The 27411-nt window shown below is 42.8% G+C and overlaps 4 protein-coding genes across 9 annotated transcripts in view; 1 reads left to right on the top strand and 3 right to left on the bottom strand.

Annotated features, from left to right (window-relative positions):
• Positions 1 to 111: 111 nt before the first annotated feature.
• Positions 112 to 2176, bottom strand: tmem60 (transmembrane protein 60). The gene is made up of 2 exons (XM_044193879.1): positions 1983 to 2176; positions 112 to 1714 (listed from the first exon to the last, which is right to left on the bottom strand). Exon 2 carries the CDS (start codon positions 1639 to 1641, stop codon positions 1237 to 1239), a length of 405 nt encoding a protein of 134 aa, XP_044049814.1. The 5' UTR covers positions 1642 to 1714; positions 1983 to 2176; the 3' UTR covers positions 112 to 1236.
• A 664-nt stretch (positions 2177 to 2840) lies between these two features.
• On the bottom strand, positions 2841 to 11580 carry prr5a (proline rich 5a (renal)). The gene is made up of 11 exons (XM_044193873.1): positions 11308 to 11580; positions 9970 to 10100; positions 7306 to 7431; positions 7117 to 7197; positions 6442 to 6490; positions 6205 to 6262; positions 6005 to 6096; positions 5755 to 5895; positions 5194 to 5329; positions 4808 to 5086; positions 2841 to 4727 (listed from the first exon to the last, which is right to left on the bottom strand). The coding sequence occupies exons 1-11, from the start codon at positions 11347 to 11349 to the stop codon at positions 4438 to 4440; spliced, it is 1425 nt and encodes a 474-aa protein (XP_044049808.1). The 5' UTR covers positions 11350 to 11580; the 3' UTR covers positions 2841 to 4437.
• A 1583-nt stretch (positions 11581 to 13163) lies between these two features.
• rad52 (RAD52 homolog, DNA repair protein) lies at positions 13164 to 17509 on the top strand. 4 transcript variants are annotated; one of them, XM_044193875.1, is made up of 12 exons: positions 13164 to 13320; positions 13569 to 13637; positions 14403 to 14504; positions 14796 to 14889; positions 14981 to 15048; positions 15225 to 15343; positions 15517 to 15592; positions 15690 to 15928; positions 16029 to 16213; positions 16753 to 16833; positions 16954 to 17193; positions 17266 to 17509. In XM_044193875.1, the coding sequence occupies exons 2-12, from the start codon at positions 13584 to 13586 to the stop codon at positions 17325 to 17327; spliced, it is 1320 nt and encodes a 439-aa protein (XP_044049810.1). In that variant the 5' UTR covers positions 13164 to 13320; positions 13569 to 13583; the 3' UTR covers positions 17328 to 17509. The 4 variants fall into 4 exon arrangements, with proteins under 4 accessions (XP_044049810.1, XP_044049812.1, XP_044049813.1 ...); XM_044193877.1 differs by lacking the exon at positions 16753 to 16833; XM_044193878.1 differs by lacking the exon at positions 13164 to 13320 and having other exon boundaries at positions 13592 to 13637; positions 14416 to 14504.
• A 462-nt stretch (positions 17510 to 17971) lies between these two features.
• The window catches only part of LOC122875090 (serine/threonine-protein kinase WNK1-like), a 30893-nt gene continuing 21453 nt past the window's right edge, over positions 17972 to 27411 (bottom strand). For all 3 annotated transcript variants that reach the window (XM_044193853.1, XM_044193855.1, XM_044193854.1), the window contains 15 exons: positions 26521 to 26600; positions 26264 to 26426; positions 26060 to 26176; positions 25606 to 25719; positions 25470 to 25518; positions 25235 to 25378; positions 23934 to 24967; positions 23767 to 23841; positions 23520 to 23639; positions 23098 to 23416; positions 22258 to 22435; positions 21939 to 22126; positions 21648 to 21782; positions 21322 to 21551; positions 17972 to 21164 (listed from right to left, as the gene is read on the bottom strand). In XM_044193853.1, coding sequence (XP_044049788.1) covers positions 20772 to 21164; positions 21322 to 21551; positions 21648 to 21782; positions 21939 to 22126; positions 22258 to 22435; positions 23098 to 23416; positions 23520 to 23639; positions 23767 to 23841; positions 23934 to 24967; positions 25235 to 25378; positions 25470 to 25518; positions 25606 to 25719; positions 26060 to 26176; positions 26264 to 26426; positions 26521 to 26600 — 3339 coding nt within the window. In that variant the 3' untranslated portion in view covers positions 17972 to 20771. The remainder of the gene's footprint in view (positions 21165 to 21321; positions 21552 to 21647; positions 21783 to 21938; positions 22127 to 22257; positions 22436 to 23097; positions 23417 to 23519; positions 23640 to 23766; positions 23842 to 23933; positions 24968 to 25234; positions 25379 to 25469; positions 25519 to 25605; positions 25720 to 26059; positions 26177 to 26263; positions 26427 to 26520; positions 26601 to 27411) is intronic.

The raw sequence follows: 27411 nt of genomic DNA, 5'->3' as shown, positions 1-27411 counted from the left end.
TACCCCTGTTAAATATATATACACATATACATAAAATAGAATAGAATAAAATAAATAAGTCATGACAGTGAGCCAGAATGCACAATACCAAGAAACCTGAAACAAGCTAAATGGAATTCAGCCATCTTTAATTTTATTATTTACACCTGTGCTTTTCATACTATGACATGTTAAAATGTCTTCAGTGAAAAAGGCCTATTTAACACTCCAGACATTAGGTACAGCTAAAACTGAGGTTAAATGCACTTATGAAAGTTGAGTCTATCAACATCGAGCTTTGCCTGACCGGGTGAGTCAGGATAAACCCTGTTGATTTATGTAACATGGCTGTTCATCTGGCAGATATTGTGTGATGACAGGTAAAAATTCACCCCTAGGATGTATATTACAAAGAATTTACATTCAAATTGACTTACTTTTGAACAGTGAATTTACAAACAGGTATAATATGGCTCAGTGATTGGAAAATTTCATACGGTCCATACATGGCTCTCAGTGTCACAAGGATTAGACATTACTGTATCAGTGAGTACATATGGGTGAACTGTAAACCAACATTTAGTGTAGAAAGTAACTGATTTTGGATCACAATGGCAGATCATGTGAACCGTAGTTTGCTTTAGCTCCATTTCTTAAACCCAGTCTCACATGGCAGTAAAGGTCTAGCTTACAGACAATGAAAATCTTACTTCCCTCTAGCCCAGTTCACCCTTTCATTAATACCTGCAGCCTAAAAACGAGCCAGAAGGCAGTAATGTGAATGCCAAAAACAATGTGAAGGCTGGATGTATTCAAAATATGCCAAACTGTGCAGACTGGTGTACGTAACATCTTCCTATTGAACGAAGATCCAATGGTATCTCAGAATGACACACAGCTAGCTCCAACTATGGCAAGAGAAAAGGCTGCACCAACTGACTAGTGCTCTTTCCCCCCATATTTAAAACCTGTAAACCACACTGTAGTAACTCATTGGGTCCCCAACCCTGTGCCATTGAGCCTGCAACCTGCTGTGACTTAAATGTAACTTACAGCACAAATTGTGAATTTTATAATCACATCGACAAATAAACTGGACTGTCATGTCTGACCGATACCCGAGCCACTTCATACGGTCAGTATCTGCCCTGATTCCAGTGGATCGGATTGGTGCATAGCAAGCGAGAGATGCTCAAGTGTAAAAGGTTTTGTTCCCTATATTACATTTCAAAACCATGTATTGCAGCATCCTCGGGTTCAGTCCCTCCTGTAGTGGAAAACACTGTGTCCCAGCTCCACCAGCGCCCCACCCAGCAGCACCCACAGGGGGACACACACCACACTGACCCACATTTCGAAGAGCTTCTCCAGGTGGGAGCACAGTATCAGACAGAAGGCCAGCTTCAGCAGCAGGGCTGTCAGGTACCACAACCTCCTCTTCAGGCTCTGCTCACCATCCCTGGGGTCAAAGTCCGGCTTACACCGCCCTGCCATCTTCACAATCAGCATGAGGATGAGGATGGTGTCAAAGGTCCAGACAGGGAGGAAGATGAGAAACCAGCTCCAGTGGATCTTAGAGTCCAGCTTGAGGACCAGCATTATGAGGAAGATCAGGGCGAAGATCCAGGAGAGGAGCACTCGCTGGGCCAGGGACATCTTCATCTACAGAGGTCTGGCACGGAGCCAGTGTCATCCACACCCAGAGAGACTGAGGACCACAGCCAAGGTGAGCGATCTGAGTATAAACCAAAAGACAACACAGCAGGCTCACTCTCATTCTCAGATGGGTGTAACGACTGAAAATAAGAGTTAACTTTGGTCATACATCAAAACTCCCACCACTAACGTCCAGGCTTTCATACATGTGTATCTAGTTGAGAAATCCTTTTGCTGTTACTTCCACTTAGTGCACACCTGAAGCTACTCTATGTTGGCTAGCTATAATAACTACAGCTAACTTTTGAAACCCAAGTAAAAGCATTGTTCAAAGAAAGATGTCTTACCAAGCTGACCGGGAGATTCAACCTGTCTGATAGACCAACTCTTCACCAGCAAGACAAATGTCGACACTTTTAAACAAACTATTTATTTTTAACAGCAGAGCAGCTCGATCACAGCGAGGAGTGCAGTGTAGTTAGCTTTTAGCTAGTTCAAGCTAGTGTTCCGCTAGCAGTAACAGCAAGGCTTCCGGTCACTCTTTACAAAACAAAAGCATGTTTTCAACCAACTGGTGTATCTTATTTTGATAGTTAAATGCAAGGCTTCTGGCACTCCTTTTCAAAACAAAAGCACGAGTTTGTCAGCTGATGTACTTTTTTTATTATAACTTGATAACTGCATGGCTGTAGTTACTGTTGAGTTCATGCCTTCTGTAGTTTTTCTGGAAATGTGGGGGTTTTAGCAACCTGGTGTGGATTTTACTAAAACAATCTTAACTCAAGGTCCATTTACTAGATTTCTTACTCGCAACAACTGAGCAAACTCTTCTGATAAAGGTCACAAGATGTGGCTAAAAGCTCTGAACAAAATCTAGTGGACCTTGAGTTAAGGATGTACTATTGCCAAGGTCAGGAATGAACCTTAAAGCTCAACCTGAGGTGGGTTTACAAATAAAAACCTATACATGCTGATTTCTGATTCTGATATTTGGGGTGATTCCAGTATTTTTAGACTTTGATTTTTTTTTTTATCTTAATATAAAACATATAAAAATAGAGATAGGGGTGGTAGGTATATTGGGGGGATAAGGACTCATGACCTCAGTATTTATAAAATCCAGGCTACGGCCCTGATTAAAAGGTGGCTTAATGGAGCTTGACTAAGCGGGAAAACTAATTCCAGCTGCAACTGTAGATCCTCCACACTTTTAAAATAGAAGGAATTTATTTAATTTTTACTGGGCTAGTATAACAAATTAATACAAAGTACAACTCCATAGACATCATAGATTGTCAAAAAAAGTAAAGTACAAAACGCTTGAGGTAAAACATCATTTGAAAAAGATTCAGTTAAAAAGCCCTTATTAAAATCTAAATTCATTTAAAGGTCAAAGCTCACTTTACACTATCTAGCTGTCCTAAAAACAAACAATGAACTTTTATTTACAAGGTAGTGGTGGTGCAAAATACAGTGTGTGACACGACATTCAGCCAAAATGTTCATGTCTTTGTCAAATGTAAACAATAAACATCGTCACATTCCTCAAACTCCTGCTGTACAAAGCTAATACAGAAAAGCAAATGCTGTCACACTGATGTTTTCTCTAAGATCATTTTGCATTAGAGCTTGATAACTGCCGCTGACAATAAAAACAATTCAACAGTCCACATGTTGTACAAAAGTGAAAGCAGAAGACCTCATCACTGTGTTACCGCCAAGAGGCAGACAACAAAGCGTAAACAGAAAATATAAAACTGCTGTGAGGTTCAAAATACACATATACAAAACAAATCCATGATAAATATGTAAAGTTATTTTTTAAGTTATTTTTCCATGTAAATGGTGTTTGTAACAGCCATCCGCAGCCAGGTAAGAAACTGATGCTGCGTGAAAACCTCATAACTCCAATTTTTTTCTCTATGAAAGGATAATATTGATTATATTGTATATTTTCGATATTGTCAACAAATCTCATGAAAATACCAAAACCAACAATCTCTCAATACTTTCTGACTTCCTCGGCATGTCTGTGACACTCACGCCCATTCGTTCCTACTAAAGACATACATTTTGAAAAATGGGTCACAAATTCAATCCAAAAAAAAGGTGGGCAGTGTAGTTTAGTTAAGTTACTTAAACAGGAGTAAACAGTGTATTTGTTGGGGACTATTTTCAGCCACATATTAATACACATTTGATTATCTAGTGAGTACTTACAGTACCAGCAATAAACTACAGTGCCCACGTTCATCCAAATGAAGAAACGCGTCAGTGCAACAGAGCGGCTCATTGATGTGTTTTTAGTAGTTTTTGGACAAAATTTGAGGTATGTGGCAGAGGGGAATAGGCTGTATCAGGTTTTGGCTACAGAGGCAATACTTGTAGGATTGTTGTTAAGCATTGTTGATTTTGGTCTTTTCATAGAATTTGTTGTCAATAAGAAAAATACGGAATATAACCTTTTGAAAGCTCAGTCACAACTACTGTGTCCTCAAGTTGAAAACCTGGGGAACATTTTAGTCCTTTAATAACAATTCCACTGAGATTTGCTGTGTATGTTGTTGGAAAAAGGTGATTTTCTTAGTTCTTAAAAAGTTGACCTTTTAGAGTTGCGAGGTTTTCACTCACCAGTGAAAGCACTTGGAATGGACTCGTCATGGAAACTCATCGTACTACAGTAAGAAAGGAAAATGGTACGCATTTAATGAAATGTAGTTGTAAGATTTCTTTAATCCTTCTCACAGATTATTACCGTACACACTTTGGGGGTGAGGGCTGGGGGTGGGTGGGGGGCTACACCTACACAGTGCTCTGCCTGCTCTCGCGGCTGTACCCCATAGCCTCTGAGGAGTGAGGTGGGAAATCAATAAATATCCCATCTGAGTCTGAGTCTGCAGACTCTAGCACTTGTCCAATTATGGTTTCAGGGCTAGATGATTCACTGGGTGGCGTGGAGGATGCACCCTTACTGAGATCAGTCATTGTTGTTGTGGCCTCGGTGCCATGGAGAGCTCCTGAGGAATGAAGGGGAAGGATGGAGGGAGACGAAAGAGGCAAGCCCATGGCACTCGCTCCTGCTTGTACGATACCTGTAAATGAGAGGGTACTGGATTATTATATTATGATTTTTAATAATAACCAACATCAGACATCTTAATCTGTGTCATACCATTGAACTGAGAGCCCAAACACAGCCTGTTGGAGGAGGGGCCAGACAATTCAGATCCTGAAGCCAGGTCAGCGTAGGCCAGTCCTTGTTCCTCCAAGCATGATATAATCTCACAGGCCGAGTGGCGCCGGATTCCTCCACTGCCAACAGAGCTGGCATCTGGGTCATACTCAGCCACCGGGGTCAGCAGCAGAGGGATATTGTAGCTTTTTGAGCGTACCACAGGGTTTTTAGACGGTTGATCCGCAGACTTGGGCCAGCCCCACGGTAAACACTTCTCTGAAAGACGAGAGGAAAAGTAGGGAAGGTGTTGATTAATTTATGTTACTCGTCAGACACATGCCATTATTAGTGTGCTTTTTGGGTTTGTGCCCACACTGTCTCACCCAGAACACAGCAATGGGCCTCAGCACCATCTCCAGAGTAAAGCCCGTGGGTGCCCAGGTAGGGCGAGACCACCTTCTGAACCAGAGACTCGAGCTTCAGGTAGTCCTCATTCACACCACGTGACTCATGGACCCCCTAAACACAGACAGAGCTAGAGGCATCAAAGTGTGAATTTAAGGCTCCAAACACACCAATGGATTGTTTCTGTTCGTCTGAACTAAAGCAGCTTCTTTGTGCTCAAGCAATCAAGATTGGATCATTAATTCACAGAATAAGTCATTTATAAAATAAAAATATCAAACCTGGCAGCTTCTGAAATATCAGTCTAATGTGTATATATTCATGTCAAGATACAAGACACAATACAGATTGGAGCTGGGGGGAAGATGCAAAACTGCAGGTGTTAATCATCTGTGATAGTGGTTTTACCCTTCTGTGCTTGGAAGCAGTCACAAACTACCAAACATGATTTGGTGTTGCTTCGTCTTGTTGGGAACACAAAGAATAGCCAAACAGTGAGCGAGGAAACACACTATAAAGTTTGGTGCCTGCAGGCATACCTGTAGAATAAGCAGCATCTGTGTAACAGAGGGGGGCACTCGGGCCCGAGGCCGTGACAGGGCATCGTCTAACTTTACACTCAGGACTATGGTGTTCCTGAAGTGAAGCAGAGCTAGCTGTCGGACAGAGGGCTCCTTACCCTGCACACATCAAGGACACAGAAAACAGCAGAACTGAGCAACAATGACCATCATCCAGTCAAGGTTCGATAGTTGTTGATCCTTTGGGCATCATAAGATGCTTGTGTACCTGAACCGGATGGAAGATGGCCTGCAGCATCGAGAGGACATCGCAGAAGAAGAAGTCCCAGGTCTCTGCCAGAGAGTCGAGTAACTTCTGACCTGCATCAATCACATGGGAGCAAGCCAAAAAGACAGTCGATTAAAGCTTAATTCACCAGCACAGGCCGCTACCAATTGCATTCAGACCATTTATCCAATCAGTCATACCTTCGTAGAACCTTATTTTGTCCCGAAGGATGACCATGCCTTTTGTCAGCAACTGGTTCTGTGAAATACAGTGAAAAGATGCCCTTAAATATAAACATCTGAGACACCACCACTCCATAACCAAATGTAAAACATGTAATATATATGAATAAGTCTCGTCTGAATGATGTTTTGCAGCCATATACTAATCCCAATCCTACTATTTAATTCAGTAATAAAATAATAAAAGTATATTACCTGAAGGTATTCTGTGAAGAAGGACCCCAGCTCAGTCTTCAACAGATGCCTGCGGAAACAAATAATCATAAGATGGACAGTATTCAACCATTAATAGCTATTTTCTCATTTCTGTGTGAATGGGGTGTTTACAACCTGCATTTAATTACATGTGACTGTGCAATCACATGACATAGTACCACAGGATGTAAAGCAATCTACTATGCACCCTATTTTCTTGCATTATAACCGAGAGTTTCCTGTGTAGTTGTAGTAATGTGTGTCAAGCTCCTCATGGCTTTACTGTACATCGAAACATGTTTACTGGGCTATAATGGAGGCCGATGTGACAGAAGTGATGGGTCTGGTTTAGAAAGATAATGAGATATCTGGCACGACCACATGACTCCCCAGGCCCCCACATACAGTACACTACACACAGACACACACACACACACACACACACACACAAACTACAAACTCATTCACAAGAAAGCATTCAGTCGGCAAACGTAGGACAGACAATAATTATACTAATTATAGCACAGTCTAAAATAAGGAAGCTTTCTTATTACTGTGTGTGTGTGTGTGTGTGTGTGTGTGTGTGTGTGTGTGTGTGTGTGTGCATGCGTGCGTGCGTGTGTGTGTGTGTGTGTGTGTGTGTGTGTAATTGTTTCTGTGGCTGTCGAAACTTACCGGACACCTTCATTGAGGACGAAGAGTTCGTTATCTGCCAAACCTTTCTTCTGGAAGACTGCTATGACAGCGTTGTGGATGCTGCAATATAACATACACACACACACACAAACACAAACTGGTCTATATTATTGTGCAAAATGCATTTTAAGCACGACAATTTCTGCACCTGGATTGTATTTGGTGTACCTGTTCCAGGTGGCGTTGGCTCCTGCCCTCTTCTGCTTCTCCCCTCTGTCCTCTGGTGAACTTTTCTCGCTCTTCCCCAGCTCGCTGAGGCTTGGGGAGCTCATCAACTTCAGCCGGTGCAGAGTCCTCATGAGGGAGATATAGAGGAAGCGGAAAGAAACAGAGTATGCACTAAGTACTGGACAGGAGAGAAAGAAGGTCAGGCTATGAGCGACAGAGAAGAAACTCGAGGAGATGGCTGGAGGGGAGAAGAGAACATAAGCAGCATGAGTCTAAGAGAGAGAGAGATAAAGAGTACGCAGAGGGAAAAAAAGCACAATGACAATACAAAGAGTGGCCAGTGACAGAGGAGGAGAGAAGTAGGACAGAATGATGCATGGTGAGAGAGGGGCAGCATGTTAAGAGCAGGATGGGTGGAGCCAAGCCGAGAGGTGGGCCACCGCACTGCCCGAGGTCTCAGAAGAGGAGAAAACAATAGCACATGAGCTGATGGGGGCATACTCTTCCTTGCTTTCAGTACAATACAACCATTGATGCAAACAAATATTTATGCAGAGCACAGATGCCAGAAGAACTGCAGGGTAAGCAGATTGAAGCAGCCGGGACTTTGTTGTGCTTGTCACTGTACTGCGAGGAGGCGGAGGAGGAAGTCATCCGGCTTATTAACAACAACAACAACAGGGATAGGAAGCAGTGACACAATACGGAACAATGAAGAAGGTTTTCCTGCTCTCCCATTTTCAGCACAGCTGGTGCAGGACAACAAAAGTAAAACGTAGTGCAATGTGTTAGCGTAGAGCCCGACTGATATTGGCTCTCTGAAGCCGATAATGATATTTGAGCGTTTAAACATCCAGTTTCTCCTCTTTTATATCCCCTTAAATAGCTTTAAGGTTGGAAAAATATTTTTTTTTACCCTGCCAGACAGTATCACATATATATATTGTGTATCTGCTTGTTTGAACTGTTCATGAAAACTATGATGTTCACACTGATTGAAATATTTAAACCCAGGACTCCCATGTTTTTATGGCTGCACCGTTCCATCAAATGGAAATATTCTGGATGTCTTGTGCATCTTTTTGGACACATTTCCCTAAATTCAACCTGACCTGTTTTCTCTCTTTGGAAATTTTGGGATCTCCATTAAAATAAAATAAAAAGTAATGTGAATTTGAACAATGTTTGGCTGCACAGCATGAGTTTGTAATAAATAAATAGATAGATAGATAGATAGATAGATAGATAGATAGATAGATAGATAGATAGATAGATAGATAGATAGATAGATAGATAGATAGTTGAGTTTGTTGCGGGATTGATTGTTAAGGGATTAAAGGAATAGTTTGACATTTTGAGAAATATTCTTGTTCACTTTCTTTGCCGAGGGTTAGATGAGAAGATCAATACCAGTCTCATATCTGTACGCTAAATATGAAGCTACAACAAGTCGTTGATTAGCTTAGCGTAGCATAAAAAACAGGGGGAAACTGCTAGCCTGGCTCTGCCCAAAGGTAAAAAAAAGAGTTAGGGTTAGTGACTTCTTGGAGTCACGTCACTGTGAAACTACCAGGCAACCAGTAGAGAATCCAGGTAGTCACTGCACCCAGCAAATAAACAGTCCAGCACAAAACCCCTGTAAAACCAAAACATGTGGCTTTAGCCTTTGCATGGGTAAAAAAGCTAGATATAACTTGTTAATTTGTGAGTTTTAAAGGTGCTGTAAGGTGGATTTTGTTCCCTTTGGACAGAGCCAGGCTAGCTGTTTCCCCGTTTGCTGTCTTTATGCTAAGCTAAATGGCTGCTGACTATAGCTTCATATTTGGTGTACACACAAGAGTGATATCGATCTTTTCATGCTAACTCAGCAAGAAAGCGAATAAGAATACTTCCCACTTTTTTATTACTTTAAAAAATCTGATAATAACATCAGCCAATAGTAATCTACATATAACAAAGAAAAATTAACTGGTCAGTTCTCTCTGGTGGACAAACTATGTAATGGAGACACTGTTTCTAAACTACCTCAAACATATCTTTGGCATTTCTGTACAGACATTTCTCATTCTCGGCCAACATATATACTACCATATATCTGCAATGAGCTAATATCATCCATATATTGGCCCCATCAATTTGTCAAGTCTAGCTCTACATGAGATAACCTCACCTCCTAACTCACTTCAGGACCGCAGGTGTGATCGCAATTTTAAATGAATACTTGCTTTCATAAAAAATGAAAATGTCCTGAATTGAAATGAGACACAGAACACAGTTTGCATATTTTCAGGAGGGACTGGTGAAAAGTAGCACTCTGAAGAAGAAATGAGTTCAAACCCACGCAGTCCAGAAACTCTCTGCTGACAGCACGACAGTAAACAACAGACCCCCTTCCACACCCACGTACACACAGGCACAGAAAACATGGAAAGCAAGTGAACAAACTGATGAGCTGTACACACATAAGGAAATGAGTCAATCAAACATCCCACCAGGAGATCATTATCATTAGGTTAACATGTGTTGCAAGCAAAAGCTCAGCTGGTTAATGAAATCTTCTGGGAGGAGAGATGGTGGGATTTTGTATGAATGCTAATTAATATTTCAGGCATTTTCCAGGATGCTGTATGCTGTGAAATTTTAATCCCAGGAATTGAGCTTCACCTCCTGATTGGATGCTCGCTGCTGCTGTCCATGTCTGGGCTCGGTGGAGGGGCCGAGAAGGTGCTGAAGTTGAGGGACAGGGGCCGGGTGGAGGGCCTGGAGGCGTGCCTCCGCCGGAGTCCATCAAGCATCTGAACATAAGAGGGGAGATGATGGAGAAATGGTTATTAAGGTTTGACTGAAGGTTAACATATCATCAAAGGCGCATAAAGCACACAGGAGTGATCACAGGTCAAAGGTAGCCTAGATCAAGCAACTGTGAGGCATCAGTGAAAAATGTGTGAGACCCTGGCACAGTCATGATACTGAAACACTGAAGCACTAAAACACTAAATTAATGTCAAACTTACGCTCCCAGGGGCACAGGAGAAACTCAAGCCACACATTTGTGACCTCCTTAAAGGAGTTATAGTGTGAAATCAGCTGGGTGCTTTCTGTTTCCTTATTCCTTCAGTGACTGTTATTTCAACACATTGGAAGTTTTGCAATCAGAGTTCAACACACGCCCCAACAAAAAGGAGGGAAATGCATGTGTGTGCATGTACAGTATGAGTGTGTGTGTGAGAACTGTTCCTGGTAAAGCCAGGAAGCCAGGCCCTCCCTTGGAGTATGACATTACAGTATTATAGTCTATTTGGGTGTCTCCCCATAGAAACACTGTACATAGTAAAGCACCATCCCCTGGTCAGAGGGGAGAACAACAGTCTGGGCTGTCACACTTCAGACAAAGACACAACACCAGCCTCCTTCACTGCCACCCTGCATGCGACTGATAAAATGGGTGACTGGTGTGTTTTCACAAGGATTGGCCTGCAGTTTCATTAGAGTAAGATCACATCTCAGTCAGAGGCACAGAGGCAGACTACACACTGTCTACCCGACATGCCATGCCACGCCAGTCTGGGCATTTCTGCTTTTGTTCACCCCTCCTCCTTGTCTTTTGGGGGCGAATACAGTCAGATCGATGCCACTTATAATTAGGCTACTATTGGTCTCTATTGCTTTTCTGGCCTATTCACACCCCGCTGTAGGACCCCGTCATGTTTATTCGACATAAAATTGGCAATCAATCGGCCAGACACGCAATCAACAGTCCACGTTTGTCCTACAGGGTGCAATGTACAGGCAGTCGTGCGTACGTGGAGGCTTTTCTATTTTTTCTACCTGTGTGGACGAGAGAATGAGGCAATAAAGTATCACTGTAAACAACGTGACTGTCTTGTGCACACACGTAGGCTGGTATCGCAAAGTCCACCTATGGATAAAAACTGTATCATAATGGCCACAAAGTTGCCGTGTGTCATGCGCCTCTGCCCGCCTACTGTAGCCCGCACTCACCGTTCTTGCGTCGTGTTGTTCCTGATGGGATGAAACGGTCATGTAGTACAGATGGGAGGTGTTTACTGTCCGGGTTCATCAGCGGCTGGCTCCTCTACTCTTCCCCGCCGGTCTGCGCACCCACACGAGCATCAGGGTGCAGGCGGATGAAGAGTCCGACCTGCGGTGCGGTGGAGGGGGACTCATTCATGAAGCATGCACCGCCGCTCGTCGCTCTCTGGCTCGCCCTAGCTTTGTTTTGACGAGATGCAAAGCGAACCTGGACGCGGTCACGCGCGAGCAGCACGTGCGCGCGCATTGTGGTTATAGCTTTATGCAAAAGAGGGGAATCACTGGGACTCAAGAGAAAAACACAAAAGCACTTTGTTCATCAAGTATTAAAACGCCGACAGAGACAGATCCACTGGCACACACACACACACACACACACACACACACACATATATATATATATATAGGCCATCAACCCCCAACACAGTCCTCCACAAACAAAGCAAGAGCTATACTGTATTTGCGCTATAGCACAAGAGTACAAGCAGGTGTGCAGACATTAGTACAGGAGAAAGGCTTGCAAATGCCACGTTGCTTTGGTCTCGTGTATGGCTACATAAACAGAGTGGGGAGGTAGTAAACGCATAGTATCCAGCACTGACCCCAATCTATGGCGTTTAACACAGTGGGTGTTGTGCCATCTGTCAAAGCATTTTGCAGATAATCCCATATTGCCATGGGTCGAGATGTGAATAACTCTGTCTCGTGAGAAACTTCACTGGTATAAACATCACGCAAGATCTGAGGCATACAGTAGGCTACAGTTCAGTTGCCTCCTCAAATGTGTGAATTACATTTTTGCCTGGTGCGCAAATCCAGCAGACACCAAATCATGACATTCATATGCATGTTGTGAAAGTTAATCTGTTCATGCAGTCGGCCTAAAAGAAGCCAAATAGACAATCAGATGAAGTTTCTTTCACCTCAGATTCAGTCTTAATCATTTGAAAAGCGAAGAGTGATAACATGTGAAAAGACAAGGGAGGCCTACAGTGGAAGTCAAATATTAAAATTAAGAATAAGAAAAAGTGAAGAAACATGAACTGTCCATTCATTCTCCAAAATTAAAATAACAAAATGAACAGTGGACAGTATCACGAATTTACAGCCACTCCCAAGTAAGAGTAGACGAGAAGAATATCGTCCATGACAGCGTTATCGTGAAATCATGAATCTCTTAATTGAATCTTCCTAGTCCATTAATGTAATGTTCACTTCACGCCCGCCTCGTAAAGTCGTATTTCTAGCTCTTGAGACCTTTGCGCATGAATTAGGACACACATATGTGTTCTGTGTTGTAATCATTTTTGGTATTGATTTGGAGTCACTAGGTCACATTACATGGGAGCTATTGGTAAAACTGCCATTGTTTTCTATAAAAAATAAACGAAATGCACATTAATAATCAGAATAAGCAAGTTGTAGGGCTGCATGTTGTGTTTTATTTCATTCTTTATTTTATTTTACAAACACACATTTTGAACACATTTGATACTACTTCCTGGACAGAGACTGTAGGTCCTGGACTGGCCTCCCACCATTAAGAGGACAACGTTTCTATGGCAACAGCAACACCAGCTGTGATTAGTGTGAACCTGCTAAAGACTGTGCTTAGTGCTTGATCTCTTGAAGAAGTCAGGGATAACGCACAAAATCGTATCAACAAAACTGAATCAGACTGACTGTACCATACAACCACAGCCTATGCTCAAAACATGTTGACTAACAATGAAATTCCCCATGAGAAAATTAATACGAAAACACAGTTCCGTGTTGGTTTATCCCGACATTTCAGTTAAAATAGTTATTTTCCGACAGGACCTGAAGGCAGCACAAACTCCTCCTCCGGTTGTCCGAGCGGGAAGTTCACATGTTCGTCTTGTTTAGCTAAAATGTAGCAAATATCCCGGTGCTACGGCTAGCTACTTCAACATAAAAATCACTTTTAAGGAATTTTAACTTGTGAGTTTGTATTTATATGCATGGGCTAACTAACTTAAAACGACATTCGGTCATGGCTAATGTAATATTAGCAAGCTAACTGAAGCCAGCATTAGTTGTTTGACCTGCCGATAAACAGACCTTTAACGTTAGCTTCACTTCTAGGTTCATTTTAGCTTTTAATAATGGAGTTACCCTTATGGATGATTAGAGGGCGCTTGTTATTTAGGGTTAGCTTAACTATTGCCTGTTTATTTTTGTGACTATAGGAGAGCTCTTCAATCATGTCCAGTAACGCTGAGGAGAGGAGCATCTCTGCACCCAAGTGCTTCGGACAGGTGGGCAGAGAAACATCACACTAGCACACCAGTTCCTTTAACTGAAAGCTCCTGACTCTGACGCATTCGTTCAAATGAGGCTCAGGTGTGCAGAATTAATTAACTAGTAGGTAAAGCACAGCTGCACCGGTCTCAGCATGTGTTCATGTCGTACAGATGTTGAAGTTGAGAGAAATCCTGGGTTTTTATCAGTCAGGGAAGCATGGTAGTGCCTCTCAAGGTGTGTGTTGTGTGTGTGTGTGTGTTGTAATGCACTGGTAGTGAAAAGAAGCTATATAATGTTTACAGTGAGGGAAATATTTAAACCCAGGACTACATCTTTTTATGGCTGCACCGTTCCAGCAATGTCTTGTCCATCATTTTATACACATTTCCCCAAGATCCATCCTGACATTTCCTTGGGAACTTTGGGATCTCCACTAGAATTTGAAGTTAATAAAGTTCTGTGGATTTGAACAGTGTTTGGATGCACAACATAAGCTTGTACTGGTACAACACTGTGTTTGAAACACATTGCTCCAACCTGTTCTATCAATACTATATGTGCAATACATAGCTATATTGTATCAGTTGTAGATGAAAATCAACTTTAAAACCGTGTGGCCATGTGATAGCAGAAGGTAGTGTGACAGCATTGGTTGAGGGTGTTACTCAATCAAAGATCAATGAGGGTTGACCGAAAAACCATCCACCCTTTTATTATGTCATGGGCTATATGTGTGTGGTTTGTTTGTTTTTGCTCACCTAACTGGACTGTATTGTCAGTGTACCTACACAGCCGATGAGTACCAGGCGGTGCAAAACGCTCTGCGACAGAAGCTGGGACCAGAGTACATCAGCACCAGAGTGGCTGGAGGAGGACAGAGGGCAAGTCTTTGTTTATCTCTCTGCCTTTGTTTTGTGTGAACTGTAGAAATGTTGCAAACAAGCAAAGTTACATGTGTTTCTCTCAGCTGGGTTAAAGTGAATTTATAGTCACATAATTATTGCACAAACGCATTTTCATCGCTGTTATGTGGTAGTAGTTTTCCTCAAGTGGAAATAGTAAGATTTTGTTGCAATATGGAGGAAATTTTACCCAAATTTTCCAGTTTGACAAATCAGTTTGCATAAGACCACTTAGATATAACCTTAAAACACCTGAATGGACTCCTGCAGGTGTGCTATGTTGAAGGGCATCGTGTAATCAGCCTGGCTAATGAGATGTTTGGATACAACGGATGGTCTCACTCCATCTCTCAGCAGAATGTCGGTACGACTCAGAGCTTCTTGTTGCCAGAGGATCCTGTTAAAGTCAAGCCATTGCCTCGCAGTCAGACTAACAAAACACCTGTATTTTACAGACTTTGTCGACCTCATCAATGGGAAGTTTTATGTCGGAGTCAGCGCGTTTGTCAAAGTGCAGCTGAAGGTTAGATAAATATATTTATTTTATTCCTTCAGCAATATTTTCACATGGTGGATCATCTGATCAAGATTAATTTCATTTGGAATTTTGTATTATGTATTCTCTCCTGCAATGTTTATCACCCTCTGTTGCTCCCGTTGTCCACATGAATTTGTGTGTAACGTGTACTTTTCCTCCAGGACGGGTCGTTTCATGAGGATGTAGGGTACGGAGTCAGTGAAGGACTGAAGTCTAAAGCTCTGTCACTAGAAAAGGCGAGAAAGGAAGCTGTCACTGATGGCATGAAGAGAGCGTTGAAGTACTGGAATTTGCATTTTTATATGAAGACATAATCATTTAGAACATACAATCTTTCTAAAATATGTTTTGTTATAAGAAGACTCAATCATCAATCAAAAACTTTTGCTGATTTTAGATGTGTGTGTTGTTGTTGTTGTTGTTGTTGTTGTTGTTTTGGGGGGTCTTGTTGAGATGCTTCGGTAATGCTCTTGGAAACTGCATCCTAAATAAAGAATACCTCCAAGCCATTAACAAGATCCCCAAACAGGTCAGATACAGTTTATAAACTTTTAGCATTTTGTGTTTTTATTTTCATTCACAAATTCTTTGGATGCTGAATCTTGTGACTTCTTCTCTCCACAAAGCCTCCTCCTCCTCTTGACGCAGCCCAGACTAAACGCTCGGAGGATGAGCCCTCAGTGGAGGAGGCCCGGGTCTCCAGTCTGGTCCGGGAGGAAAAGCTTTTATCTGCGGTGGGTCCTAGCAGGACTCCGCTGGAGACCAGAGTCCTCAACCAGAACCAGAACCAGAACTGTTCAGAAGTTCATACTCCTAATGCTGCTGGCTCTGCTCCTGACAGGGGGGCTGAGAACGTCGGCTCCAGGTAAACAGCAGTGGGTCTAGTTTCTGTTTTTAATGGCACTGACTCGTCTTCGTCTCTTGTGCATCACCTCCAATCTATTTCCTCCGTTTCTTCACCTAAGACCTGTCATGGACTCGGTGGACGTCGTCGGGACTGAAGCGCACACAGACCCCAAACAGCTGAGAAAGCTCCGACAGCAGCAGCTTCAGCAGAAGTTCAGGAGAGAGATGGAGGCCAAGAGGCTGCAGGAGAACCAGGATCAAGCCAAGTCTGAGGACACAGAGGTCCCTATTGGACGAGGATCCAGTAAGGGCTTCATGTGTAACATAATTCGAGTGATTTCACTCTGTTTACAGCAGCGGTCTCAAACTCAAATTACCTTTTGCACTGGACAGGTTTTTCTTTACTAGGAGGGACAGCATGAATACTCTGTGTGAAATAGATGTCTCCCTCACAGTACAGTAATACTGCGTGAACATGTTTACCTTGAGAACAGCAGGTTTCTGCTTGCCGTCACATTTAATGCCACAACAAATAATTGAAAAGTCCAACTCTCTTGAAACTGCTAAAACTGTTGGTGTTGAAAATTGTGCAATTAGGCACAGCTCGATAAATGTGACATAGAATCGATTTTTATGCTCTGACTTTCAGCCTTGCTAGGAAATAAAACGATTAAAATAAAAAACAGAAAATAATGCAGGCCAGATGTAACACTGAATTTGAAACATGTGGGGGACCTCCAGGTTTGAGACTGCTGGTTTGTCTCTTTATTGTTAACTTTTAGGAATATGAATGTGTTTTTCTCTGGTGTTGGTGTTTTTATAAAGAGGTATCCATTCCTCCAGGTCACGAAGGTGGGCCTGCATTCAGTGACGGCACCTCGGCTGAACACAGGAAGCCCAGCAGCAGGGACGAGTATTTAGCAGGTGCTGTAAGCCACCACCAGAGGGCTCAACATACTTAAAGAGTGTGGTGAGGAAACCTGCCTCTCCTCATCTTTTAGCAGTCAGCCTCACTCAGTTCTTCTGGTTTGTCTTTTTCTGCAGATGATCCTGAGCTCTGGGATTTCACTCTGGATGGGATTGAGGAGCTGGATGTCCCCGCAGGCGGCCCGTCCTCCAGAGGGCTCCAGCCCGGCACGCCCGGGAATCACCAGATGCAGACGCGCAGTAAGACCCCTCAGAGAGCCCCGGGCAGACCTCCAGGCGAGGCCCCGTCGTACAGCCGAGGACAGGACCGGGCTCAGTCCAGACCTCAACATCAGAACCAGTATCAGGCGAGACCAGGTGAGGTTTCATGAGAAGAGTCGCTGATCTGTTAGTAAGCTGTTGGCTTAATCTACTTTTTCAACCTTACAGGTGAAGCCTTCAGTCCGTACAGACAAGGACAGTACATGAAGAAACGCAGACTGGACACTTGAGATTTTGTGTTGCTGTTCCACAGCTTCCTCAACGCTTTAGAGAATCCAGCCACGATTTTCCTTTTGTTTTCATATTTATTTCATACATTTATTAAGTTCATCTTGCAATGAATTGGTGCTATGTCCGATATTTGGAGAAATGTTATCTGGTTTTGTAAAAAATAAAAACGTAACCACAGAAATCAGTTGTGTGTGTATTTCATGTTCTTGTATCCCGGAGGGGACTTTAACCTGAATGCACACTAACCCATGGTGACTTGTGTCACGGTTGTGACAATAATTGAGGTTCTCACAGGTAGAGACTGCTTTTTGAGGGTTAAGACTTGGTTTTAGGATACAGGTTACAATTAGGTTAGGATTAGGGGTTAGGGAAAGCATTGTCAATGACTGTCCCCATGGGGATAGCGAAACAAACATGTATGTGTATATATAAATATGGCAAAATAATCAAAGAAAGTTTAGAACAACGTGTGTGTACATATATATGTATGGGATGAATTCCTCCACAAGATATTCCCTCATTTATATATACAACATTTATTTAATTATTGAGATCAAGATCTCTTTTGCAAGCGAGAACGGAGTACAGCAGATAAAGAAAAACAAACATAGCCAGACATAACACCAATAAGCATGACAAGTGCTTTAATTGATATTATTTTTATTTGTTTTTACATTTTGTACAATGTGAAAAACATACACAAAACAGACACTGAATCACAGGAAGTCAGTAAGGAGGGATCAGAAATAAGAGCTCAACAGATATTACTGTGTGTCAGTAGCCTCAAACAGGACTGAGGTCTGTGACAATTACTGATAATAGCATAGCACATGGACCTTAAACTTTGTTGTGAGCTTGTGCCATACAGTGGCCAGCTGTGAGTTGGTTGTCATTTGTAAGATTAAACATCAGTGAAGCCGGCATGCAGAAATCATATGTTGATAGTCTGATATTGAAGTGGTGTCTGTGATATTGGTGAATGGCAAATGAACAGATCAACACTTTGTGATGACAAGAAGGCAAAGAATAATAAAAAAAAAAGATCTCTAACATTCCAATATCAAAAACGCTTAAGTCAGTAACAACCCTCATCAGCATGCAAATGTTTCCATAACCTCTCAGTCCCTTTAAAACTTCAAACATTGCATATTCTGCATTGCAGTAACTTATTTTTTTCTCTAGAGAAGTTTAACTATTCATCCAATCTACGAGCAGGTGAAAGAGTCAGAATGACAGCATGGCTCTCGTGTGAGGTGGTGAGCATTTTTCAACCTTTATACAGCTCACTCACTGCCTGAACAAGTGCTTCTATGAAACGGTTTAATGATAAATCCACAAAAAACAAATGTCAGCCAAATTCATGTACGCATGAGCCAAATATAAATACACAGCTGATTACACAACCAACACAAATGTAACTGGAGAGAGAAAAGAAACATTGCCACATTACTCAGTGTGCTCTTTGTTCTGCAGTCCTGTGTGGTGTTCAGTCTAATGTTTCAGAGTGTTGCATGCTGAGTTAGCCGTGTGAGTGTTTACGTTTTGTACAGGTCCAGTTAACTGGTTTTCTGCAGTACAGTCACAGCTACAGGACTGGATGAATCTGGAACTGGTCATTAGTGAGGATGCAAGGCACTAAAGTGTTCCTCATGTTTACAGATTAGAGTGCATGTGCATGTAGAGTGGGTCACCACAGGCATACTCTAGTGGCTGAGCATTACGTGAAAGCATTTACCTCACATTAACATATATACACAATAAAATAGAAAAGGGGGGCAGGGCAGTCATAGACAGAAGAGCTTAATAAACCACAGGATTACTCCTGCTTGGTGGGTAGGATACCAATAACAACAACCCTGCAATTGCACTTTTTATATTCCTTTAACTACACATGTTGTTTAACAACCTTTAATAATAATTACAGTGAAACAACATCAAAATCTGATGGCTGAATACAGGTCCATAAAGAACATTTGTTTTATTAAATATACGCATACAAAAACAGACCACAGAAAGAGAGAACCCCAGACACTTGTGATTTGAGAGGTCACGGCTAAATGTTGTGAGCGGAGATATTTAACATGACTTCACTAACAACCTGTTCATCTGTGCATTGTGCACCATCTGTGTAAACAACTGGGAGAAGTGGGGAGTCTGAAACCTTCCATAAATACCATTGCAATAAACCAAAATTTCATTTTGTATGATATGATACGCAGATTGTGAGCTGCTCATACCTCATTGCTAAACACTAAGTGAAGTGGTTTCATGTGTCGACTTGGGATTCTTAACAAGATTTCATTCTTGTGTAAAAAAAAACAAAAAAAAAAACCAAAAACTTGAACACCCTGCAAACACCCTCTACCCAGATCGTGATTTACAGCAGCATCAACTCTTAAGTTGAAAATGGTGGTCAACACCAGGACAATGCTTTTCTATGTGGCAGATCCGCTGGCTTACATATCAGACATGAAGAATAAATCAGTACGACAATAAATCTGTATGGATAGACAACTCAAATCACAACGACACCAGACTCTCACAGGGACATAAATATGCTAGACATGAAATCATAACCCAGTAAAGAAATATCTATTTACAAAGTCAATGTTTTAAATGTGTTTGGGGATTAAGGCCACAGTTACAAGGGACAGTTTATCTACTCTTTGCCATTATTGCATTTTACTTAATAGGTAGTCACTGGGATGTATTCATACTGCAACCTTCATTTACACTCCCGCCTGCCTAACTTACTATGTCTTTCTTCTCCTAACTCCACCAGTCACACTTTTCTAATCCATCAGGGACAAACTAACTGTCCCATTCTTATCTCCCACTTTCTGTACACTCCCCCCCTCACTCTCTGAACAACTTAACCTAACGTCCCAAGTCACTCAAGCAGGTTAATGTTTAGTCAGGTGTGTGTGCACACGTGTGTCTATTGTGGTGTATTAGTTCAACTGTCTTCAGTCCCAGCTCGGTTTAAAGTCAGGACCAGTAAGGATGTGAACCAGAATCCCTCCTACCGTCTCCTCTTCAAAGGAATGACGACATTTCAATGTCTGCTCTCAAAAGACATCTTTGGCAGCTGTTGGTTATGCCTTTGGGTCATTACATCACCAGACACGACCAACCGACTCGTCACAGCTCAAAATCCACAGCTAATAGCAGGCCAAGTGTGAGACTCTTGTGCTGTGGATGCATATTGCACTCTCCCTCAAAGAAGACAGATTTCGTTCTGCCCGAGAGGACTTGAACCACACAGGTCAACTCTATTACAGAAAAAACATAATAATAAAAGTTGAAATAAAAATAAAAAGCACAGTATCCAGCCAGCTAACCAGGAAACTGCAATTAGAGCTAGTGGTTCTCATTCAACAACTGTCTGCCCTCTCCGCCCTGTGTGGCCTTCGCTCTCAGCCTGAACCAGGGCTCTGACTCGGCTACGTAGGTCTCAGGTTGGACACTCCGGGGCTGACTGATTTCTGGGGGGCTGGTGTGGTTCCCATGTGGTAGCCTTGGTGCATGGACACTGAGGCTGTCGTAGGCGGCTGGTACTGTGTTACTGGCTGTGCAGGGTTAAGCATGCTGACCTGGCATGTGCCTGTGGGTCCGGCCCACTGAGGAGCACTGTACGGGGCTGAGGCGTATCCAAACCCCTGGGCAACTAGGCCCAGAGAGCCTTTGCGAGGCCCCAAAGGGACAGAGGGATTAGCTGGGTTGGGGAGGTGAGAGGTGGTGGTGGTGGTGCATGTGGTGCTGGAAGATGTGGGAAGTGTTGGGCAGAGGTAGCCAGGAGCTGAGAATTTACGGCCCATGTTGGCTTGAGGGATAATCTGTAATAGAGAAAAGAGTGTTACTACTGAATATGCAGGATTATTACATGACAGCAAGTGGTTAACAAAAACTTAAGTTTCATATAAGGCCATACAGTCATAAAATGCTCCAGTGACAAGACAGTTTTTACATTCAAAGAAAGTACTGAATGCCTACATCATGTCCCAGTGCTGCCTGTGCTCCAGTTTTAGAACCTTTCTTGCACTGGGAATGGCTGATGGCGTCTCTGGCCCAGTTATCCACCAGTTGGTGCAGGTCATCAGTGAAGGTGCCCTTGCCCTTCTGGGTGTGAGAGGCAGGAGGAGTCGGTCCAGTTGCCTGGGTCAGGGAAGTAGAGTGGTTCTGGCAGTTGCCTGAACCATTTGTGGAGCTAGTCCCGCTTGATCCTGGGAAACAAGAAGGGAAGTGAGATGTGAACTAGAAAATAAATTAAAATCGGTTTAAGTAAGCTCACTGTGACAAGATTAAGTGCTTGCACATACCTGTGGAGCAACTACTGAGGGACATGGATGGAGAGAATCTGAGCTGCTGTATGGATGACCTGCTAACTGCTTGTGATGCCTCTGTTGCGGTTTCTGAACATGTTGCTGAGGGTGAACTTTGCTTTGGAGGGGACTCTGAACCATGAACCACCAGTGGTAAAGCATGTACATGAAACACAAATTGTAGCATTGATATTAAAGTGAGGATTAAATCTGTTTTAAGAGCAAAAAAAAAACAACAAAAAAAACAAACAAAAAAAAACAAAAAACACGCCAGTTCACTGTCCTTACCTGAGTGTATGGGGCTGGGTTGTCCACTACTGCGAGCAGATTTGTGGCTTTTGCGCCTACGTCGACCTCCAGCCATCGCCACAGCAGGTGAGAAGACAGAAGGAGGAGGATATTTTCCCATCTGTTTGAACAGCGCCTCTATCTCCTCTTTCTGACGAGTCTGCAAGGCCTGGATCTCCTTCATATGTCTGTGAGCAGGAGAAGAAATGCAGAAAAACAGGCAGGCAGTCATGTTAAAACATGTCTGTTGAGCTGTGAAGTGACATTCATAAGAGGAAATGAAGGTAGTGTGAAGTGGGACTGTGAACACGTGACTTACTTTTCTCTGAGACGGCTAATTTCTTTCTGCAAAGCTTCGTCCTCAGCCTCAGAGTCGTCGTCATTGTCACTACTGTAATGGGTTTGTGCTTTATGAGGATCAGAGGTTGCGGATGAGGGCCCATTCTGTATACCGGAGCCATGTGATGGTCTGGAGCCTGCTGCTGGAGCTGGGGTCACTGAGGGAAATTAAAAAACATAAGGTCATTACTGCAATAGAGTAGGTTTACCTGGGGTAAACCTAAAGAGTTTCCCTACGGGGATCAATAAAGTATTTCTGATTCTGATTCTGAATGTACCCTAAACATCTGTGTTCTGTGGATGGGATGAAGAAAATCTTTGTTTCATGCCAATTTACTGACCAAATCCAAGGATTATCTTCTGATATGGTTAGAACATAATAGATTTTTAAGCCTAGTAGCTAGATAAGGCTGCTGAATTTGCAAATGCTATCAAAGCCCTAATTAATAATTCCCACTGCAGCCTCTGCCAATAGGATAGATTTAAATTATTGAATGAGGCAACAATGCCTCCACAGAGTATGACTTTCTATAAAGACACCTCAGAGTGCATTATACCACTTATACCATGGCCACTTATCAAAGGAAACAAAGGATGGCTGTCATAAAATGGTCTTCCATTTTTAAAACAATTATGGTTCATATAGCCTGTTCAGTTACAGTGTTAGCAGTGAAATAACTGGTAAGATCGTGTGAAGCATTAGTTTTGTATGGTACTCAGTATAGTATAGGAGGACCATGTGTAATATTAGTCCCGTGCGAGCAGGGCTTTACACTAGTTTATCAAAGCTAGCTAAATTTGCTGTGAACCTGGTATGTACCTGTGACTGAAAAACGTCCCACTTTAGAGCCAGTGGTTGGCCCAGATGTGGCATTGGTGCTCGTGGACACTTGGAAGCGCCCAATAGTGGTGGACTGACTGGCAGGATGAGCAGAGAGAGATGAGGCTCCATTTATAGCGTCAATTTCACAAACTCCTCTGGACAGAGAGGATGACCGCTGGAGGGTATTTTCTGGACTTGAGGGGGAGGAGGAGGAGGAGGAAGAAGAGGAGGTAGAGGACGCTGTGAGGGAAGAAGAGGAAACAATACTCGAGGGACCTGGAACACTGCTGGACACACCATCAGTTGCAACAGACACCTGAGAAAGAGTGGAGGGAGACAATTTTGGTTGTGTGGTTTAAGAGGATTAACCGTTTTAGACTCAATTAACCAGATACATTTTAAGCTGTGACTAAACTTACTTGGAAACGTCCCAGAACGAAACCTGCTGCTGGAGGCTGGACTACGTTACCTCCCTGAACAGTCTCTGGGCTCAGAGCTCTCCTCAACTCGGCGTCCAAATTACCCAGGGGTTGCTGTGACTGTGGAGTCACACAAAGAGGATATAAGGAACAATCCAAAGTAGGACATGTGTACACCTACACTATCTGTTAAAAACCTACAAAAGTAGTAGCGCAGATAGTATTACAGGGGCATAGTAGACCTCACCTGATTTGGTCCAGGAAACGGGGGTACAATGTCAGAAGGAGGTGTAGCAGCTTGATCAAAACCAGTAGGTAAAGTCTAAAAAATAGAACAAAGAGGGATGTCAAAATAATTATATCGCAATAAACAGCATTTTGGATTTATTCTTGGATGCTGCAGTTTTTACTAACCTGTGCCCTGGGCTTAGTTGGAGGCGTCTGTACATGTCCTGCCGGGGTGATACTCTGTCCTGGGGTGGTTGTGGGGCCCAGGATACCCTGCACCCCAGAGGCGAGGGGAAGGTTAGATGGGGGCACCAGGGCGGCTCCAGGTGGAGGGGAGGAAGTCCCAGTGGGAGGAGAGGAGGTCCCCGTGTTCTGACTAGGATCCGCTGACGCAGAGGACGAGGCACAGCTTGGGTCTTTAAAGAGGGACCGTAGCTTCTTATCTAGAGCTTGGATATCATCCCTGCCAGCAATCTTGGTCTGGAGCTCAGCTCCCTCTGACTCCACTGGCTGTGGCTGGACCTGGCTCTGACTGGGTAATGAGGTGGGAGGAGGGGGCTGTGCAGAAATGGGGACAGGCTGACATTGGGTGGTTAAGTGCTGTGGTGCATGGATAGACGAATTCATAGGCTGAGAGGACGTAACAGCACTATTAAAAGGCTGCTGCTCTGAAGCAGGGACAGTGCCAGTACTACTGGATGTAACACTGACAACTGAAGAGACAGAGACAGAACTACTGCTCAGCTGAGGCCCAGGTACTGTGGGGACGGAGGTCTGTGCTAATGGAGGAGAAATGGTGGAAGATGAGGGAGGGATGATGGTGGCTGGTGGAAGCTGTGAGGGGGCTGTTTCATGGGAAGACTGAGGAGGTGGACTGGGATCACTGGTGACAGGAGCTGGAGTTTGGGACTGAGTGAATGTAGGTGGAGGGGAAACCCTCCCAGTTGAGGGAGGTGGTGAGGATGTTGCAGTAGATGTGAGAGACACAGCAGGAAAAGTAGTGCTAGTGGTGGGAGCTACAGCTTCTGGCGGAGCCAGGATATTCTTAGAGTATGGGCCGAGTCCAGCCTCAGTGGACGGAACAGTGCCTGGTTCTTGTTCAGTAGGAGGGGGATCAAGAGTACTGCATCTCTCTACACAAGCTGGCTTCATTTTACTGAAAGCCTGCTGGAGAGTCCCAGATGGAGCGGACAGAGAAAGGCCCAATGTCATGGAGGGAGCTAGAAAAAAGTAAAAAGAGGAAGTCATTTTATGAAAATAAACGGAAGTTGACAAAAATATTATCTGCCAAGGCTCAACTGCATTTTGTTTTCGGTCAGATGATTGGGTTAGAACACTTATACTTAATTTTTCTGTACTCATCAATTAGTTTTAATCAATTAAAATATTTAATTTTATTTTCATACAGTGTCAAATGTATTACTTTGAGGAACCAAATAGTAGGGACAGTTTAATTCCACTGGGAATAAAACAATCTTTTCTCTCACCTAAGGCAGGTTCATCTCCAAAGGAGGTATTAGCAGAAGAAGCGCCAAAGAACTGTTCTTTAAGACGAGACTCTGGCACTGGGCTGACTATGAATCTTCGTCCTGCTGAATGCACCACCTGGGATGTAGTGCTGTGAGAAATGCCTGAGTGAAAGGTCAAATGTAAAGGAGTTGGACTTCATAAAAATCAATAACTGGACATCAAGCACTGTATTTTTGTCTAAACTTTGTTAACCTGGCAGCATGGGAACAGACAGCTCAGGCTGTTGTTGGTGATCACTCATCTGCAAAGAGATAAAATGTAGGTGGTTACGTCCTCAGGTTCAGCAGGTGAGGATCACAATTGTCAATATAGGTAAGTTAAGAAATACCTGGGGAAAGCCATCCTTCATGCCCTCTCCTTTTTCATCAGCCATTTCTATGACTTCACGGACCTGTTCGATGAAGGACTCCCGCTCACTCTCCAAGATGAACTCACTCTCAACCTGAAATAGAAAGCAAAAGAAGTTCAACTACTGTAACTAAAACTACATATACTGTGAGAACGTTCCACAGAATGGCTTAAAATTACTGGCTGATACAGCAGATATTAAAAAGGAAAAAGGACAGCAACATTAGTTGTATGTATCCTTTGCTCTTGTTTTTTTGTTCAGTTACAGTGGATTATCATGGTCAGTTGCCAATTCAGTGGGATTTTGTGAATTCTCTATTAATATATAGTGTGTATTATACATGTATAGAGAATCTATTTATAGTAACAAACAACCATTAGACAATTAACATTTCCTTAATGATTAGTGACAAAAACTAGAGAACAACTACTACCATGATCTGTGCAATCTCCTCTGGATTATCACCATCAAGGTCAAATTTGAAGGTCACCATCTTCTTGTTGTGCGTTTCCAGCTGGCACTCTGCTACTCTGTCTCCCACATTAGAGATCTGCAAAACATTCATTCAGGTTAAAACTGTTTAGCGACAAAGAGCTGCAGACAGAATATGAATGAACTCATCAGTTCAAATGCGTACACTGAGAACATTTAGCTTGGCCTTTGCAGTCTTCTCATGGCGGGAGCGGCTGCGTACGGATCGCCGCTGGTGACGCTTCAGTGAGCGCCCCTCATGCCGACCTCCTGATGTAGAACTTCCATCATTGCCATCACTAAGACCTGAAGCTGCATCTGACAGGCAGCTGAAAGAGAAATGCACCCATGAGAGTGAGAGATCAGACACATTGTGAGGCGTTGATGAAACCTGCTTTTTTTTTAAAATAACTTCCCTCTCACCTTTCTACAGATGGTAGCACCAGAGCAGAGGATCCTGTTGGCTGCTCCACTGGTGTTGACTGAGGAACACTCACAGGGGCCTGAAACACAGAAACCCTTCATAAATCAAGCACTTCATGTCAAAAGCAAAGCTCAAAATGGAAAGTCCTATCATTTGTGCATTACTCTTTTGAAATTATTTAGGGATTAACATAGTAAATTGATGATCATTTATATGTCATTCGCATTCATTCATTCACTTTTATTTGGTCCTTTACATTGACCATTATTCACAAGAAAGGAATGATTTAAACCAGACCATCCACCAGATGGCGCTGTTTAACCTGGTGAAACTTGTTGTATCAGGTTACTACAAACGATGCCATTATTCAGCTCTCAGGAAGAGTGTAAATATTGCTGTGCAACAGAGTTTTCATTTAATTTCCTTCAGAATGTGGCCATTTTCCTTTGCTGGGTTTACATGGATATTAGTTTTGTATTATATATTTGTCACTGCTGTTCTATCAATGTCTAGTTCCAGCCCTGTGGATAGTTACAGTACTGTGACTTTTATAACTGATAAAATGTCTTTTATTACATGCACACAGATTTTATCTATTGGAGTACTGTTTTCAGGATTTTAAGCTCTGAGTAAAACCCTTGAGCTGTTAGGTTTTCAGAACAGCCAGAAGGTTATGAAATTGTTTAAATTGCCTTTTGATCAAAATTTTACAGTGTGTTGAAAAACACTCTTCTTCTATGTTCTCAAAAAATATCTAATAAAAAAGGTATTGTGGTCTGTGGTGGGGTAAATGTGAGTGAAAAAAAAAAAACATTCTTGGAGCTTGATAAGTACTGCCCTGTTTATGTTAATCATATGTTTATTTGTGTCCTATAATATAATTTACATAA

This window comes from Siniperca chuatsi, linkage group LG4, assembly GCF_020085105.1.
Source record: "Siniperca chuatsi isolate FFG_IHB_CAS linkage group LG4, ASM2008510v1, whole genome shotgun sequence".
Classification (NCBI taxonomy): domain Eukaryota; kingdom Metazoa; phylum Chordata; class Actinopteri; order Centrarchiformes; family Sinipercidae; genus Siniperca; species Siniperca chuatsi.
This window is presented reverse-complemented; position numbering and strand designations above follow the sequence as displayed.